At 35.2% G+C, this 18236-nt stretch overlaps 1 protein-coding gene across 2 annotated transcripts in view; it reads left to right on the top strand.

Moving 5' to 3' along the window:
* The first annotated feature begins 816 nt into the window (after positions 1–816).
* The window catches only part of LOC149078630 (serine/threonine-protein phosphatase 4 regulatory subunit 1-like), a 147208-nt gene continuing 129788 nt past the window's right edge, over positions 817–18236 (top strand). The window contains exons 1-3 of one of the 2 annotated variants that reach the window (XM_089240769.1): positions 817–872; positions 1009–1053; positions 8358–8556. In XM_089240769.1, coding sequence (XP_089096895.1) covers positions 866–872; positions 1009–1053; positions 8358–8556 — 251 coding nt within the window. In that variant the 5' untranslated portion in view covers positions 817–865. Of the gene's footprint in view, positions 873–1008; positions 1054–8357; positions 8557–13331; positions 13715–18236 lie in introns of those variants that run through there. The other variant, XM_089240771.1, reaches the window with a different exon arrangement.

Raw genomic sequence — 18236 nt, 5'->3', positions numbered from 1 at the left:
CAGCCAGTATTGTTAAAAATCTTCGTATTAAGGCGACTAACTAGCGGCTATACTTCGTATGGTAGCGGAGAGTGACGTCATCCTTTCATAGATGATATAAATGAAGCCAGACATGGCCCTTTTTATTAACGGCTCTTTCAAACTGCGGTTTTTTTTAGTAACTTTTTATTTTAATGATTTTCATTAGTTTCCCGCACGTTATGTGCCGGAGCTGTTGCAAAAATTTACACTAGAAAACTTCGGGGTGACAGCAACGGTTTAACTAATTTAACATTAATCTCATAGAAAGATGTGTTTGGTTAACGAACGTTTCAGATCACGAGGAAGGAATTAAGTTCGTAAACCGAGGGTTCACTACACTTTGATTTGCTTACAATAGGCCATATTCGCCCGATTGGCATCTTTTCTGGCAATAATTAGCATTATCCCGTATTCGCGCACCCAAATTCCCGCGATTTCTCTCTATAAATTATAGTCAGCTCAAAAAATAAGCCTCAAAATCCCTCCCCCACTAAAAAAGTTAATTATTCCAAAAAGAAAAGACTCTTCCTAATAAAGTTTTAATAGAAACAGAATCTATCATATTTTATACATTAATTTTCATAGAAAACCAACCAAAACATCAAAATTAAAAATGATAAACTTCACTGGTTTATAATTCAATCTTATTTCTCCCAGTTATTTAAAAAATTAAGTGTTAGTTGCAAAATAGACATTAAATAGATGATTAATTAATTAACAAATTAATTAATTTTGTTTTCGTCTGCTCAATAAGTTATTTGTTGTTATTTAAGGGGGGGGGGCATGAACTTTGTTACGCGAGGATGGAGTGCACTTACCCTATCATGTTAATATTGTTTAGAATATGGCTGGTGAGTGAGTGTTGTGTATTTACTTCCCTCTTGTTTTTAATACTACGAAGTTTTATTTATCAATTTATTTCTTTTATGTTTTTTGGGTTTATCTAACTGGATTTTCTTTGCATGTTTTATTTGGTTTTCCATCCAGACGTCGCCCAGGAAGATATTGCTCCGGATGATGGTTTTTCCGAAGGTAAGGGATGAAAAAAAAGACATTTCTCTCTTATCAGTTACCATTGAATGCGTGAGCACTAAATGCTTATTATTATTTTATTTATCTTTTCTACGTTGTAATGCGTATTTACAGCGTTGGTTATTCGCTTTAGAAAATTTTAATTGATAGAGATTTCATGTTAATTAATGTTGTGAATAACCGTTAACCCAGCTAGAAGCGTATTTGGTGGGGAAGAAGGGGGGGGGGGTTTGTGTAGCGGGCTAATAGCCCTGGGCAGAATGTTCAGAGGGGGCGGCAAATTTGAGAAATGAGTGGCTGAGAAAATTCCGGACAATCACCACTATTTTTTTGTTTTTTCATGCTGTAAATTCACGTGAAAGAGGTCCTGTCAAAGATCTCGGTTCCAGATGTGGGGGGGGGGACCCATGGAGGAGGGCGGCAAAATTTGAAAAGCTCACTTGCATCCTATGCCACGGTTTGATAAATTGAAAAAAATATTTAAGCATCAGCCAAAATTTTTCAGAAGCCAACCATAGTTTTTGCACAACAAAGACCAGTCCTAAATAATGTTTTTAGACTTTTTAGGGACTTGATTGCGTTTTTAGTATGAGGAGTTATGTAATGAATTCAGCAAATTTTGTGTCATCCTTGGACTCTAATTTAGCAATCCGCAGTAGCACTTTATGTCGCTAATATATCGGACCAGTATGAGGTTGGCAATGTAGTACCGGCCGGATATACTAATAATATAGTGTGCTACTGGGGATCTCATTTATAATATTTACTTATATATATTACTCATATAAGCGCTAATGTGATTTCTAGTTGCCGTTGCAACCTGTCACCTGAGATTTATCAAGCCCTAGGTAATACAATAAATTCGCCTCTAGAGAGCTAGGACTAAGCCAATGAGTGATCAATAGAGTGCAGGACGAGGTTGGCGAATGACCTGAGGCTCGATCGAGGGCCAGCTTGGTAAGGGACCAGAACAGTGACATAGAGGCTAGAGCTTGAATAACTGTGAGTGACCAAAAGAGTGTCCTTGAGAGTGAATGACCAAAAGAGTGTCCTTGAGAGAGTGACCAAAAGAGTGTCCTTGAGAGTGAATGACCAGCCCCACAAAGCAGAATGTTTTGCATTACTTTGCCCTCGGCTGACTGGAAATGTTCTGCACTAAAAAGTTTTCGCATAAGCTTTTTCTATGTCACTTTTCTCGAAACTCTTCCGGATTGCAGTAACACTGATTGTTCTGCAATGCACTTCACAGATTTTGGCATATATTTTACTTTGGGGATGACCAGGCATGGGCGGAGATACGGGAGGTATATTACCTCCCCCAGCATCAAAGATGGAGTCGACTGATCTAATGTATATATGCGTTGACATCATCATCGTGGTCCCCCCCACCCCGTCTTCCAGGTCTATCTCTGCCTATGTGACCAGGTCAGTGAGTTGCAAAAAGAGTAATCAAGAAAGTGTGTGTTTGTCAATAGGAGTGATCTAGAGAATGAAGGGCCAGATCAGTGAGCAGACAAAAGAGCAACCGAGAAATGGGAGTCATCTATAGGTGGTGTAAGTATGGAAGCCATCAAAAAATTGATCTCAGAGCAAAGGACCATGTCAGTGAGTGGTCACGAATGTGATAAGGAAGTGTGCAAGCATGTGAGTGGCCTAGAGAGAGCAAAGAACCAGGTTAATGAGCCATCAAAAGAGTCCAAAAGCAGAATATTTTGCATTGTGCTGCAATGAGCTCTTGGTTGACTGGAAATGTTCTGCAGCAAAAATTCCAATAATAGTGTGATTTATACCCTTTTTAAAAAATTCCCAGATCGTTATGCAAGAGCACTGATTGTTGTGACCTATATCACAGATCTTAGCATATTTGGCTTTGGGGCAAAAGAGTGGCCTAAGGAGTGAAGAACCAGGTTAGTAAGCCACCAAAAGAGTGACCAAGAAAGTGTTAGACCAAAAGAGTGAGTTAGACTCACCTTTATCAATATGCCTATCTCTCTAAGTGGGCTAGCTATAGCACAGGTAGAAAAATTTGAGGAATGACTTGCAAAAAAAATTAGACTAAAGGGTGACAAAATTTGTTTCGCCCACAGGTCGCAAAATTTTTATAGCCCACTAGTAGCAAAACCATAAATCGGCCTCTGAATCTAGCTCATTTTAACTTTACTAATTATAAACATTTAAAGATGTATTCTGGATAGTTTATTTTTTCAACATCAGTGAGGAATAGTATTATAAGTAGTGTGTGTGCAGTCACATGTTAATATTATACAATCCTTTCATATAATAAGTATATTCCTTTTTAAGAACTTGGTTTCGTTCAGTGTTTTTTAGAGTGGGCAATATCGCCCCCTTGGGTCGATGGAAGGGTTCAAGGTCATGGAAGCCACAGATATAAACATTGGATCCTATGGGTTTGCTTGAGTTGGGGGGGGGGGGCGGATGAGAGAAAAAAAAATTGTAAAGAAGGAGGTTATGGAACAAATAGTTTGGGAAACTAGGGTTTAGTTGACTAGGGCTATAGTCAAAGATTTCGCAGTAAAGTGGTCCGAAAGAAGTTACTGAGGTATGCTGGATGTGTCTGAAAACAAAGCTAAAATTACAGTGGAAATATAGTATAACCCATGAGACAGGGATCCTTGGTTCCTTCTGTCAGGGCCATCTCATCAATATCATGCGAAAAACTCAGGCAAAGCGATTTTCTTAGACCCCTTACCTGGCTGAAACCCCAAGCATATCGATTTGTGTACTTTAAAAGTGATAGGGAAAATCTTGTTATCACTAGAATGGGAGTCCCTGGGCTATCCGCTGTGTGTCTAAGGGATCCACGTAGGTGTGAATGAAAAAAAAAGAAATTTCCAAAATGCTTGCATACAGGGTCAGACATTGATGGGGAGAGGGGTTCCCTGAGCAAAGCAGGAATTAGAGGACCTTAGAACTAGGGGTCAGTGTTTGGTGAGCCAATGAATGTAATCCAAATTATTTTACAGTACTAAAAATAATGGGAACCGAGATCGTGAAAGATAGTTTTCATAACTTATAAACTATGTTATGGATTAATTTTCCGTAAGTGTGGTCAATGCCAACGTGGTAACATTTTTTATGCCAAAATTAGAAATCCTGGTTGTTGAATCAGTGTTTGCTAGTTTTGGTAACCCTTTATCAACCACATTAATTAATAACATATTTCATTTATTGAATTTTTTTTAATATATAATTTTTCATAGTTTTTCGCATTTCGTGCATATTTGATTATTGCATATTAGAATTAGATTGATTTTCATTTAATAAATAGCATTTTTTTTGCGTAATTTTATGTGTTCTTTGTTGGCCATCTTCAATTGACGGTATTATATTGCTGTAGGATGACATTTTGCAATCTGTGGTTTGCGATGATGACATAATTAGTTCACAAGCAGAGTTGACAATTTGATTCTGATTGAATGGAAAATGATTTGATTGTTATAATTAATGTTAGTGATATCCACCATCCATCTGGGTTCAAATAAAAATTGTACATTCATATTTATACTCATATTTTATAGTGAGAATGTATATGAAATTGCAATCCTAAATATGGGATATATCAGTAATTGCAGCCAAGCTATGAGACTTAGGACGGATTTGTTAATTATTACTGAAAGGGGGGGGGGGAGAAATAAAGTTCTGCTATAAATCACAGTAAAAAAAATATAATTTCTGCAAAGAAAAAAAAAATTCAAATGACTGTGACCATATTTCATTGGAAAATATGGGAACAGATCTTTAAATATGATAAAATATAAGACATTGCCAATTTAGTAAAAAAAGATGTTTCCATTAGTCGACAAAATCACCAATAGTTGTTGAAATTGTTGAGCGGTTACCAATGGAGAGGGAAATGAAGGGCTACTGAGAATTGCAGTGAACTGGGGAAGTGTGGTGCACAGAAAAAAGTTAAACCTGTAATACATGGCATAAGTGGTTCGTTAAATTGTTTCAGAAATTTTATTGGTTCTAGGATTCAGAAAGGTTGAAAAATGCTGCTGTAGGATATGGGCTACTTCACCGAACACTAACTTTGGCGATATCACTATATTGCAATTTACTGCCATCAATGAGATGGGTTAGAAATGAAGGCGCTATCTATTGGTGGCTATCTACCGTGACAGCAACCTTTATGATGGTGTTAGTTTCTTGAGCCGTAGCTGTTTAACACTCTCTTAAAATTTTTAGTTTTTCATCAAGTCATTGTTTCCAGCATAGGTCCAAATTGGTGTACTGTCATCCCTGGGAAAATAGTATTGTGTAGTAAAACAAAGATCCCTCTGAACCACATAAAAATTGGTTAGGTTTTTCCTAAAACATAGTAAGTACTGTGGGAATGGCCAATGTTCTGTCGTCTATATCAGCGATTCTCAACCGTTGCTCCACGTGCTATCCTCAGGGGCTCCGCGGCTGCTCGTGGAAAATAAAAAAAAGAGTTAATTTGAAGGGAAAAAAAATTCTAAATACTTTTAAATAATAAAAATAAATCATTAATTTCGATGAATAAGTAAAAAATAGACGTACCAGGCTTCACCATAGAAATTATATGCCAGAAAGGGCTCCGCGAGTCAAAAGTTGGGAACAGCTGTCTAGTTTTCTCACATGGCCACACTTTTATTCTGGAGCTTGACAAACCTCAAACCAAGCACTACTCATCCTATCGCCATAGGCAATGTAATACTGAATGAGTAGTGCTAGAAATGTGAGTGTGTGTGCGCTAAGTCTGAGTGTGCATCTAGTACTGTATGATATTTTTCAATCTATATCTGTCATTTTCCATCTTATCTGTCATCTGTATTTTGGATTGTGAGTGAAGCATAATAATTGAATATTTGTACCATTTGTTTCTCTTTGTGGCAAGATTTTTTTAACGGACAGATCAGCTTACATTCCTGTAATTGCGAGTAATTCCTTTAATCCTTGTAATTTGTTAGTTTCTATGGGTGATTCTCATGAAATTGGCCTAAATTCTGTCCCCAGCAGTTTACATTGAATATATTTGGTACAGAATTTATTTATTTATGCCATTTTCTATTTATATTCCTATTTCTGATAAGCTCACTCAATTTATAATTTTTTCATCGATGGAGTTTTAAAATGTGCTTGAACATTTCATTTCCTAAGGAAATGTCTTTCTCTAGGCTGTTCCCAGCCCATTTTTTCAAATTTTAAAATGATACCTTTCTATCTTGAAACAAAAATATATATTCATATTTTCACTAATATATATTTTTAAAATTGGTATACTTTCATGTTAATTTTTTTTAAAATAATTTTAAATACTTTTTATCAATACAGTCGAATTCTGTTATAACAAACTCCAAGAGAACAGGGAAAGTACTTTGTTGCAACAAAATTTTGTTATAAAGGAATTTCAGGTTTTTCATTGTTCCTAAGTAAACTTATCTGGGGATTAGAAAAGTGTTTGTTAAAAAGACATTTCCTCTGTAATGGAATTCATTAAAATAAGATTTGACTGTAGTTTATAGTCAAATGAAAATATTCCCTAGCATTTTTTTTTTCTTTTTGTAACATTTGTTCAAATCCTACACCACCAGTTGCCACCTATCAAATTTTGTGTTGAAAAGGTTAAGAGAAAGAAAGAGAATAGCCATTACCTGAAAGTCCTTTTAAATCAATTAGAATTGTAAATTAATTCAAAATTTTGATTTATTCAGGAAAAAAGAGCTGAGGCGTTTTTATTAAATATTCTTCTCTATATATTTTTTTGTGAGAAATATATAATTGAAAATTATTTTCACTGTACCATGTTCAGAGACATTTATTATTTCTGGAAAGCACATGTTTTCAACATGTTTAGTTTTTGATCTGTGTTGCAAAACATGTAAAAATGACTTTCTTCTGGTATTAGATAACTGAAGTTGAGGGAGGAATAAAAAAAAAATCCCCCAGATATCTTGGCTGTAACATCAAGCAGCAGTCATAGGTGCCTACATGAAGAAAGCATTGTGGTGGGGAAGGGGAAGCTGAAAGTTGCTGATCGTCCTGTTACGGGACTCTGATTCAAGGGCGTGCACAAGAGAGGGAAGGCACGTTGTATTGTTTTTCCAATAATTATTGGGGGTCAGCTCCCTTACAAAATTTATTAGGGGGGGGGGGGGCTAAGCGGTCTCATTCCCTAGTTTCCGGTGCAGGTATATGGCTGCAGTAATGTTTTATCTGAAGACTTTGGTTCGGAAAAGCCTCTCCAAAGAGAAACTTCACGGAGAAATACTATCCATGTATAAGGGGAACCCATTCTATTTTTGGGACCCAGTTTTTGGCGAAAGGGTTTCTTATACACATTTAAATGCTGCAGGCCATTTATAAGAAATTCAAACTGGTGGGTCACTTTGAAGAAAGAGCATCCGACAGTGTGGCGGGAGTTGTAATGATTGACAAAAAAATAATGGGCTATTGTCCATTAATGAAAATTTTTTTTGTCTTTACTAATGGGCCAAAACGAATGGCTGGTGGGCCAAAAAAACCCCACAGTTAGCGTAATAAAAAAGGCTTGGAATACTTTATTTTACATAGCAAATTGTATTTTTTTACATGGATAAAAAAAATTATTTGTTAAGCTTTTTTTACCCTCTGAAAATTCATTATATTTGAAATAACAGGCAAATTACACAGGGAAAAATGGTAGTTAAAAGGCTTTTTAGTATATGCATACATGTTAAGTCTTATTTCTCATAAATATATTTGACTTTAAAAAAATAATGTTTGATATGTTCAATTTCAAATTTTTGTAATAATGATCACCATGAGTGAATGAAAGAATCCTACTGTAATTTTCACAACGCATGGTTGTTAAAATTTTATCAAATGCAAACATGAAACCCCTAAAAGTTTTGTATATATTGAAATTAACCAAGGCTTGATGAAATCAAGGAGCCTAAAATTTTCTATGTTGGGGACTAAGGGCAACACAAAAATTTCAGAATTTATTTCTACCTCTATGGGGGAAAAAAGCACACCTGGGTCCAGAGAAGCCTAAAGAAATATTTTTTTGCTGTTTTTCTCAGAAAAATATTTCAAGGCTCCTAAAAAAATTTATCTGACAACTAATTTTGTTTTTAATTCATTAAGCTCCAGGATAGACAGACCCCTCCCATCATCTTGTTCAGGACAAAATCTTGAAATCTTTACCAGTACACAATTTGCCTTAGATTTACGCACTCTAAAGTATATTGTTATTTAGTGTGTGAAATATCAGAAGATTAGTGTTATTCTGTTTGAGCTGCTGCTTTTAATTTCTATACATAACCATATTTTCACAGTTGAAGGCCCATTTTGTGATTCAACTGAGCAAAATGACAAGAAGTACGATGTCAAGGAGACAAATGCTGTTACTGAAGAGAAGCTGACAGAGGAAGAGGATGAATTCGATATATTTTTGATAGAGCCTCGAGTAGGTGAAACAGTGTCACCTTTGATGAGCCTTCGTAGACATGCAGACAGTGATGTTATTTGTAATAGGTATGTGGAGTTTTTTTTATTTAGATGATGCATAGTCAGTATTGATTTACTAACTTTAATATATTGTATTCCCTGCATTAGCCAGCATGCTGGGAACATGGCCCCCACAAGGGGTGGGCTAACAAGGTTCCAGCCCTGGGGCCTGGGAGGACTTTAATCATTTTTTGTTTTTCACGCTATAAATTCATCATAAAGGGGGCCCGTAAAAGATCCCAGCTTAGGGGCCCTGCTTCAGGATGTGGGGGGCCATGCCTGGGAAACAAAGATACCAGCATGATGGAAAATTAGAGAGAGAGTCAGAGATTTTGTAAAACTCTTAGAATATTTTGTACTAAAAATCCATTGGATTGGCTATGCATATTGTGATTTTTTGTTAAACCTTGTTCCAGGCATGTCAGGAACGGACCAGACCCCACCCAACATTAAAAAAAAACAAACTAGTGTCCCTTGAATTTTACAGCATGCCGGCTAATGCGGGGGATACAGTATTTAAGAAATAGCAACATTTAAGTTTTTGTATTCGTTAATATGTAGAACCTTTACTAGACACATTTTCCTTAAACCAGATCTTCCCCCTTAACTAGCTTCAAATAATCCAGTCTTTAACTTGATACTGTGAGCAATCTTATACTATTACGGTAAATGTGGAACAGTAATTCATTATGTGCAAGTCCCTATTGGTTCTATAAAACTAAATTTCTTGACTTTTAATTGTAATTTCAAAATCTTCAATTATTATTTCTTGTAATGCAAATATTTTCACTATGGTGCAAGTACCTAAAAGGTATAATGTAAAAATCTACATAATTAATTTCTTACTGGTTCCAATCTTTATCAGTTAATCAAATTTTCTCTTAACTGGCTAACCTTCTGCCTCAGTTAGGGCAGATAAGTTCTGCTAAACTTGAAATGTAAAGATCAGTCACATAAAATATATCTTTAAAAGTTAATGAAGAGTGTTGCTTGCAAGGATTATCTAATTTATGAAAAAAAAGAGGGAAAGACAAAATTATATCTTTAACCTTCTAAGTTTTAGACATGCTGGCTCTTTGAATCTCCATGACTGATATTGAAGCATCTATTGCAAAATGTCTTATTAAAAATGTTTTGTTTACAATATCCAGGAAAGCAATACCAGTAGGGAGAAATGGGACACCTATGAAAAACAATTTAAAAATATTTTTGTGAAAAGTCATAAATCAAATGTTGCAATTGATAAAGCAAGAATTTCATCCTGTTTGGAATACGGGACAGAAAAACTATAACACTAAAATATATAAGTAATATTTTATTTTGTATGAGAAATCTAAATTTAAAAATTTCTCATTCCTCCCTCCCGTGTAGGAGAAGTGGGGCACGTGAGAGGAATGAAACAATCGTTTTAAAAAATGAAAATTTAATTAATATTGAAGTGGATAGATTTAAGTCAAATTAAAAATCATATTTAAATTATAACCACAATATTGATAATGCTTTGAAAAATTATATTCTTATTGCCAGATTTTAATAAAATAATCTGCTATATGAAACATTTGAGAAAAAATATATGTATTCAAGAACTAGAAATTGTTAGGGATTCATTAAAAGAATAAAGAAAGCATCTGAACAAAAGTTAAATCCTTCTAAACGCACACACAAAAAAGTAAACAGTCACAGTATCAAATATTCTTAAACTAATGAGCTATTTAAAATAACAAAATTAGGATATCCCATTCCTCCCTCTAGTGGGCTCATTTATAGAAGAGTCTTAAATAAAAATCACATGGTTTTTAGGCTGAATGTCAATGCTTGAACATATTCAGAATTGATATCTTTTAATTATTATCTATCCAATTTGCATTCAAAAAGTAATAAAACGAAGAAAAATTAAATGTTTAAATGTATTCGCTTACTTTTCAATAGTGAAAATTATTATTTTTTTCAATTTATAATGCAGAAAATCTTTGTCCAAAATTTTCTAGTAATAAATGTTAAGCATGTAGTGATAGCATCTACCACTGGATGGTGCTGTCAGTGTAATAAGAAAAGAGCATGCCTGGGTGATGAAAGAACTGAACTTACGTTTTGGCACTCAAACAAGATGGTCACGTGGTGTGCTTATATCGATACGTCCTTATAGTTTCTATAATGTTAATTGTATAATAAATGTTTAATTATCTTTGAATTGTGAATGAAGTGTTGCCTTTAACCACCTCATTCCTTCTACAACAAGCATTAACAGCTCCATGCATTGGAAAAATTATAATTAAAATAACTTATGGGACAGTTGCTTTTCCACATAAATATCTCCCTACTCTCCCCATACAAATTATATACAGGCATTATTTTTGTGCACATTTTAAGCTTCAAAAAGTTGTGCATCACTTGTTTCCCTACATTTTAATCTCATTTTATAGTTGACAATATATTTTAAAATAGTTGTCATGTGGGGATACTTGAAACGGCTGTTTCAACAGCATCAAGGGCCCCTGGGCTAAGCAATGTTCTGAGACCCTCTATCAGGTTGGAAGTGCCTATGTACAGATTTCGCTTTCACTCTCCTGAATCACAGTACTAGATCACATTGCCATGAGCATCCCCCCAGACCAGTTGGGCCCATGTGTAAAGACTGTCTTGACCAGGGCCTGCTTTTCGCATAGGCAAATGTGGAATGTGCTTAGGACCCAAAAATTGGCTCTTTTTATGTTTTAGGCACAGCCTAAATACTCCCTCCCATTGTGTATGCCTCTAAAGTACACTAGGTATAAGGAGCCCCAAAATTAATATTTGTCCCAGGGCCCAAACTTAAAAATAAAAAGCCTTGGTCTGGACTACAGGATTATCAGGAAGATATTCTGGGGATGGGGGGGGGGATTGTTAATACACCTCAAGGTATCTAGTCAAGAAGGTATTTGTCAACTAGAGTTGAGGAATTCTCACTCAAGCCTCAAGTGCAAAATATGAATTTCTGGTGTACTGTTTTAGGTAAGTATAAAATCATTTGGACTGGGGTTTTTTTGCGTCTGTAATCCAGGCAAATGCTTGTTAGTGTGTGGTAAGTATGGTAAAACCTGTTTTTTTTTTAAATAGCTCCTCTCCACAAATATTAAGAAAAAGTATTGTATTAGAAGTCTATTAGAGATCCAGTTTTATCAATTCTCCTGATGATGCCAACCACTAGTGTTGGGGAAACAAACGTTGAGAACTAACTCAAACGGACGATGGTCTTCGAACCCGAACAAACAATTTTCATCAAATGATGGCCACGAAAGCCTTATCAACTATTTATAAGTCTATTAATTATGAAAAATATCTAGTTGAGCTATGAGTAGTTATTATTTTCTGGTGCATTTAGTGAATGAACGCTAGGACTTTGCCACCAGACTTATCCGATTGCTGAGATCTTTTCCATCCCAACTTCTTGGCAGAATCTGAAACAAAGTGTGTGTGTACCTAATAGACTGAGTGCAATTTATTTTCTGGTGCAATAAATTTCTTGAAGTATTTAATTATTGATCTTTCTTCAGTCAACCATCTTATCGGAACTGCACCAGCTATTGAATATTCATAAGTTTATGTTTAAGGAAACGTCATCAAATCTTAGTGATTTTCAAAATGTTGTGATGGAGTAAAAAGGTATTTTGCACCATCTCCTTTTTTCATTACTTATACAAATGCAAAGATATGTATTCATTTCATTGCCATGAAATGAACTTGGTTCTGATGCTTGTTCATCATTCAGGAATCAGAATGAAAATTCTTTGTTGTTTGATTTTTTTAATCAACTCAATTTATAAGAAAAAATTTTATAATAAATTTGTAAGAAATAAAATTTCCACTCTATCAAATATTTTATTCTTTTTGCTGAATTTGTGAGAAAGGCTTAGTGAAATTTCCAAAGGATTAGCAAAAGCTTTGCTAATAAGACTCATAGAAATTGAGAAATAAATACATTTCTTATATAATTTGAATCTTCCTGAACTGTACTGACTATTTTTCAGTTAAAAGTCAAACTCCTAATAGACATGGCATTCCCCCCACGGTGTGATTCTTATTTTTTTGTTTTTCACACTAAATTCACTATAGAAGAGCCCATGAAAATCCTGCCAAAGATTCCAGCCATTGGGCCCTGCTGCAGGATGTGGGGGGGGGGCATTTTCCTGAGAGTTTTTCCTTATAGAAAGAGCTGAACAAAAAAAATGTAAAATCCTCTCAGTAATTGATTTGAAAAATAAAATGCCACCATGTGCTGCTTTATCAGAATTTTAACTTTTTTTAACCTCCATGTTGTTGACTGAGAAATGATTGAACTCAAGTTGTGGTGGGTGTGTTTTCATATTCCAGTTTGTGGATCTCTAATACATACTCAATAGGCTTTTATTTCTTACCAGCCCACCAGTTTATTTCAGAAATATTGGATAACTGCCTTTCAAAAGGTTAAGGAAAATTGTAAAAACTGTGGTAACATTTTAGGAGTTAGCTATTAGTGGCTTTGGTAGTGGTAGGAGATGCCAGCATTATCATTATTGTACATACTTTTTTCCGTTGGTTTCAGGAATTAGTTCGTTATGCAGTTGAGGGAAAATTAAGGGAGGGCCATGGAAAAATGCCATCTGTCCTCTCTTTTTCCCTATACTCACCATTTCCCCTTCTCCAAAGTCTTCTCTTTCCTCCTATGGATGGGGGAGAGACATGAAGAGGGAGGAATGGCGAGAGAATGAGGCCCTGGTGGGCTGCTTCCCTTTTCTGGCGAATCTCAATGTGTATATGTGAGGCCCATCCACTGGGGTTTTTTCCTAGAGAAGAGAAATAGGAAGAGAAAATATATTGGGAGGCAAAAAATAGAGGCAGGAGCGCGCAAAAGCGTGCTCTAGTGAAAACCGCTGTAAAAACGTTTTTTTTTTCCAATAGTAGCAGGAACTATTTCGTTGACGTTAGAACACCCTGAAGAATTTATATTTAAAAATTGGTGGTAAACAAAACTGTCTTATGTGTAATTATAATGCTGATTTCTGTGTGGGTCTATGTGTTTGTTTCCATCTAATTGTGTCAGTGAGTGCAGCACAAATAAAAATAAAATAAATATATGAGCGGAAGGAAGTTGTGCACAGTAGTACCTCATCCAGGTTGACTATTGATCCAGGACTTGACAGATGGAAGTCACTCAATGTGGATAGAGGTTAGTGTGTCAAAGATCTACGTAGTTTTTCCGTGAAACCTGTTTCATCTTTTCAATTTCAGTAAAAAATTTTACACTCACGTTTCGAAAAATCTTCAGATTTTTTTCCCTGAATATATTATTTGCTTTGTATTAAATAATTATTGCTATATACATCATGAAATGGATTGTAACTGAATTTGTTGATTCGGGTTTTCAGTACAATTCAAATGTTGGAGACGATACATTAGTCACATTACTTGAATGTTCATTTTTCGTTTAGATACTATTCATAACGTTTGACGTAATCAAATTTACTCCAGTGCCGCCGTATAGATTGCTTACAAAATAAAAGCAGCTACTAATTATTAAAAAAAAAGGAAATAACGTTTGTATTTTTGTATCAAATCCGTTGAAACAATACGTTTTACTCTAGATTTTATGCTATTTATTCCACCTTCATTGGATATAATATAGTGCAAGTTTAAATCGTCTTCCACTTGATTGGATTAATGAAACTCGAGCGATGATTTATTGTTTTTATTTTCACATCCTTCTCGATTAAACTTTCAACGTCGATTTCGGAATTTTGCTTTAAATAATATGAAGTCTGCGGAAATCTATACAATCTATTGATACAGGAAGGTATTTTATAAATATGTGGTATTTAAAAAATTCATTTCATTTTAATTAGGAAAAATAATTTTGGAAAATTGTTTAGTGAAAATTCAACGAATTTTTGAACCGCAATTTTAGGGAGGAAAAAATATTCTTTCCCTTGTTGATATTTTCTTATACGATTCATTTAATGAATCGACTGAATTCATTTGAATGAATTTAGAGTCTAATGAATCTCCTGTTAGCTTTGATCATACGCATTTATTATTTTTAGCCTGTGGAAGTTCAATCTCATTAAAATGTGATAGTAATTTCCAGATAACAGAGTTTGTTTTCAATTTATTTCCATATCCGTTTGTTCAAATTGTTTCATTTTTTTTTTGATCGATTTTTTTTATCAGTTCTTAGACGATTTCCGTGTTCACTCTTTTTTATATTTTAAAATAGCCATGAGCATGCTTTCTTCCTTCTCTCACATCTTGCAGTAGGGCCATAACTGGGATCTTCAGGGTAAAGGACCACTGTTGTGAAATTTATTGTGTAAAAAAAAATCGTCCGGGCCCGGAACAATTCTTATCGCTGGCCTTGAGATACATGTGTTGGCAAAAACGGTATTTTTATATTTTTACATATTTCGTGTGATTTTATTGAAGATCAGAAAGATTTCTCAGGATGATGATTATTCTTAAAAAGAGTGGGATTTAATTTATAACGAAACCGTTTATATATATAATTGCGCAGTGGCAGATTTTCATCTCGTATTTAATTTTAGTACCTCCACTAAATAATTTCTCACATGGATCGGGAAGACACATCAGCACCAACGATTTGGGGATGAGTGAAACGTGAATGAGTCATCTCTAACAGTAATCCGTTTTACAATCCTTTCCTTTTCTCAATTCAATCATTTCCTTTTCAGAATCAATTCTGCCAAAAACCTTAAAATATGGTTGAGTCCCTTGGGATTTTGATAAACTATCCGAATAAATTATTTGGATGAGGTTATGAGCTAATCACAAGTAACAAAGCTCTTGATATTTAAATAAATTGCAAGCAACGATGGTGGACTCTACCATCTTGTGTAATTTTGATTAGCCATTTTTTTTGTTTGCCATTACACTTGAAGAAAAAAAAATTTGTTTTGCTTGAACTAAATACGACACAGATTTAAATTCGTCTTTACATGACTGTCATTGATTCTTCTGGAATATTTTTGAATGAAAAGACGTAACAGTGCCACGTAATTTCTGTAGAATTTCATTCATAGCGATTTGCTCACAGTTAGTTGATGATGATTTAATAGAGGATGATGTAGTTGGAAAAAGAGGAAGGAGTATCGCTTGTGCGTGACCGCCATTAAACGTTTACTTCCTGCTTGAACACTTCCGCAACCGGCCAAGTCTGGTATTTTTTCTCTCTCCTTGACTACCGGATGTTGGAGCGATCCTTATTAATCCAAGTTATTAAAACTCACATCAAACGCATACAATATCGTATTGATTTTTGGAATAATATATGGTGGGGATCAGAGCCACAACTGGATGCTTGGTCAGCCGGGCTATCCCTTGTAATGTTGAAGGAGAGGTTAAAAGAGGAAATTTGCGCCCGGGCACCATATCCGTCTGCCCCCCCCCCCCCCAGTTGCGGCCATGATGGGGATTGTGTGTTTGTTCACGAATTTTTACGAAAGATGACCATGCCCATACATCCTACATTTATGGTACACACGGTGCTCGTAAAGGTTTTTATGCAAGGGTTCTCTCTTTGGTCCCGTGTATATACAAATACAACATGTTCAAAAACCCATTATACCAATATATTTCCAAGTTTTTTGGTATTTTAGAAAGTACAATCGGCCCAGCGTAATAGGATATCAACGATTTCAGCACGCATTATCCGATGAGGCGGAGTATCCTGTTGCCATTTTACAACGTTAGTATAATTTATATATTGAAAACTGATGAAGGATCGATATATTAATGAAGCTTCTCGAATAAGTCGGACATCAGAAATGAAATGAAAATTATATTTAATTACAATGATTAAAATACTTAAGGTTTTTACTTTTCATTAAGAAAGTTAGCACCCTCTATTGGTTCAATAAATAACAAAAAATAATTACATGTACGTATTGAAGACAACTTGAATACTTAGGAGGCAAGTACTTACTCTAAAATGTATTATTTATTTAATCTTAGTAACATATTTACATTTTTCCCATTAATAACAAATGTTTCATTCAATAAAAATATTGTGTATAGTGGGTTGATGATGTGTATTGAGAGTTTACGTGCGAAGCGTATTATTCAATGAAGCGGGAAAAGTAGTTGAAATTATTATATTAAGCTGGGAACTTTGATATTGTCTGTATGGAAGAAATTTTAGTGCGGGAGGATTTTAACCGTTATTCGATAAAGCGGTGTCGATTGTACATTTTTTGATGTCGTTTCAGTAAAAAATACTGCTACTTAAGTACAATACTTTTTATCTAGAAAGAGTTGATTTCTTTTTGGTGTCATTTTTTTGAAAGCTGCTGAAATTTTAATTGTTCGAAAATTCATAAAATTACACCAAATTCAAGAAATATAAGGAAATCAGGAAATAAAATTTGAGATAATAACTGTTCAATTTACTTAGCAAGATTTCACCTGTTTATAGATAACATTAAAATCAAAGCAAACTATTTTACCCTTAATTAACCATTTTAGCTAATTAAAAATCTTCTTAATTTGATTCCTGTGTTGATTGATCTATTGTTTCAATTACAAAAATATGCTAACAGCTCCAATTTACATCCGCATTTGTAAAAAAAATCAATGCGTTTTTATGGTGAACCATAGAGGATTAAACACTTACCATTGGGATGGAAAGCAAATCCCCGCCCGGTGAAAAGCTGCATTATTGCCCCCCCCCCCCATCAAGGAGTTTGTATCCGCTGTAAAAACAATGACTTGTTTTTTTTGTTCAAGCTCACGAACTCTTCCCCCCCTCCGAAACCCTTGTTTTTTTTTAACATGGTTTTAACAGCAACATTTAATTTCGGTATTCGTAATTGAAAAGTACGTTTGAAATTTTAGGAGATACGTTTTTTCTGCAATGTCTTCATACAAAATGCATGTTTCTCAAGTTTTCACTCATTTGCGATTCTTTATAAAATCTTAAAATCTCTACTTATTGTGTGTAGCAGTTAGAGTTAGGTGAGAACTATGTTTTTCAATTAGCAACCGAGGACCCCCGGGTCAAGGGAGCCAAGGGTCCCTCAAGAATGTGCCATACCTGCTTCCTTTTTTTTTTTTGCTTCCAAATTTCTGCTTTGTTCTGAAACGCATTCCTTCAGACCCCTTAGCAAAGTTTCTTTAACTTTGAAGCAGCTTTGCCCCTATAGCAACCTCTTGGGGATCCCCGAAAGTTGAGGACCACTTTTTGAAAACCATTGGGTAAAAATGTGTTTTTTTTGTTGAAAGAATATATATTGTTTTTTCCTGTTCCGGAGATCCCTGTAAATATTTTTTTGCTCCTTTCACTTGGGGGTGGTATTAGTTATTGATTTGACCTTGGCGTATTTCTCTTGCTGTGGTACTGAGGACGAAAGCCTGCCTGAGGGGGCAAGATCCCCACATTTTTTTTACAGTCATATAACTATGGGTAGGGGTATCATTCCCTCTTTCCCCTATGTATTTTCAGTGTGTGTGTGTGTGTGTGGGAAGGAATGGTGTATTAGCTCCCCCCCTTCTTTCAGCCCTCCCCATAGAGGGGGGTGTGTCTTTCCTAGAACTGCGAAAACAAGTTCCTTTCTTTGGGCACGGGCGCAGCTGCTGAAGTTGTTAGGGGGGGGGCGTTTGGGGCCCCAGCTGTATGTACAGTTTGACGGGTCTTTAAGCCCCCTCCCCTACAATCGCCTAGCTTCGGAACCATAACCCGCCTC

The sequence above is a fragment of the Pholcus phalangioides genome, unplaced genomic scaffold (genome assembly GCF_987345545.1).
Source record: "Pholcus phalangioides strain wild (caught in Gottingen) unplaced genomic scaffold, Ppha-v1.0 ptg000013l_1, whole genome shotgun sequence".
Classification (NCBI taxonomy): domain Eukaryota; kingdom Metazoa; phylum Arthropoda; class Arachnida; order Araneae; family Pholcidae; genus Pholcus; species Pholcus phalangioides.
Note: the sequence above shows the minus strand (reverse complement) of the source record. Positions and strands in the feature narration are given on the sequence as shown.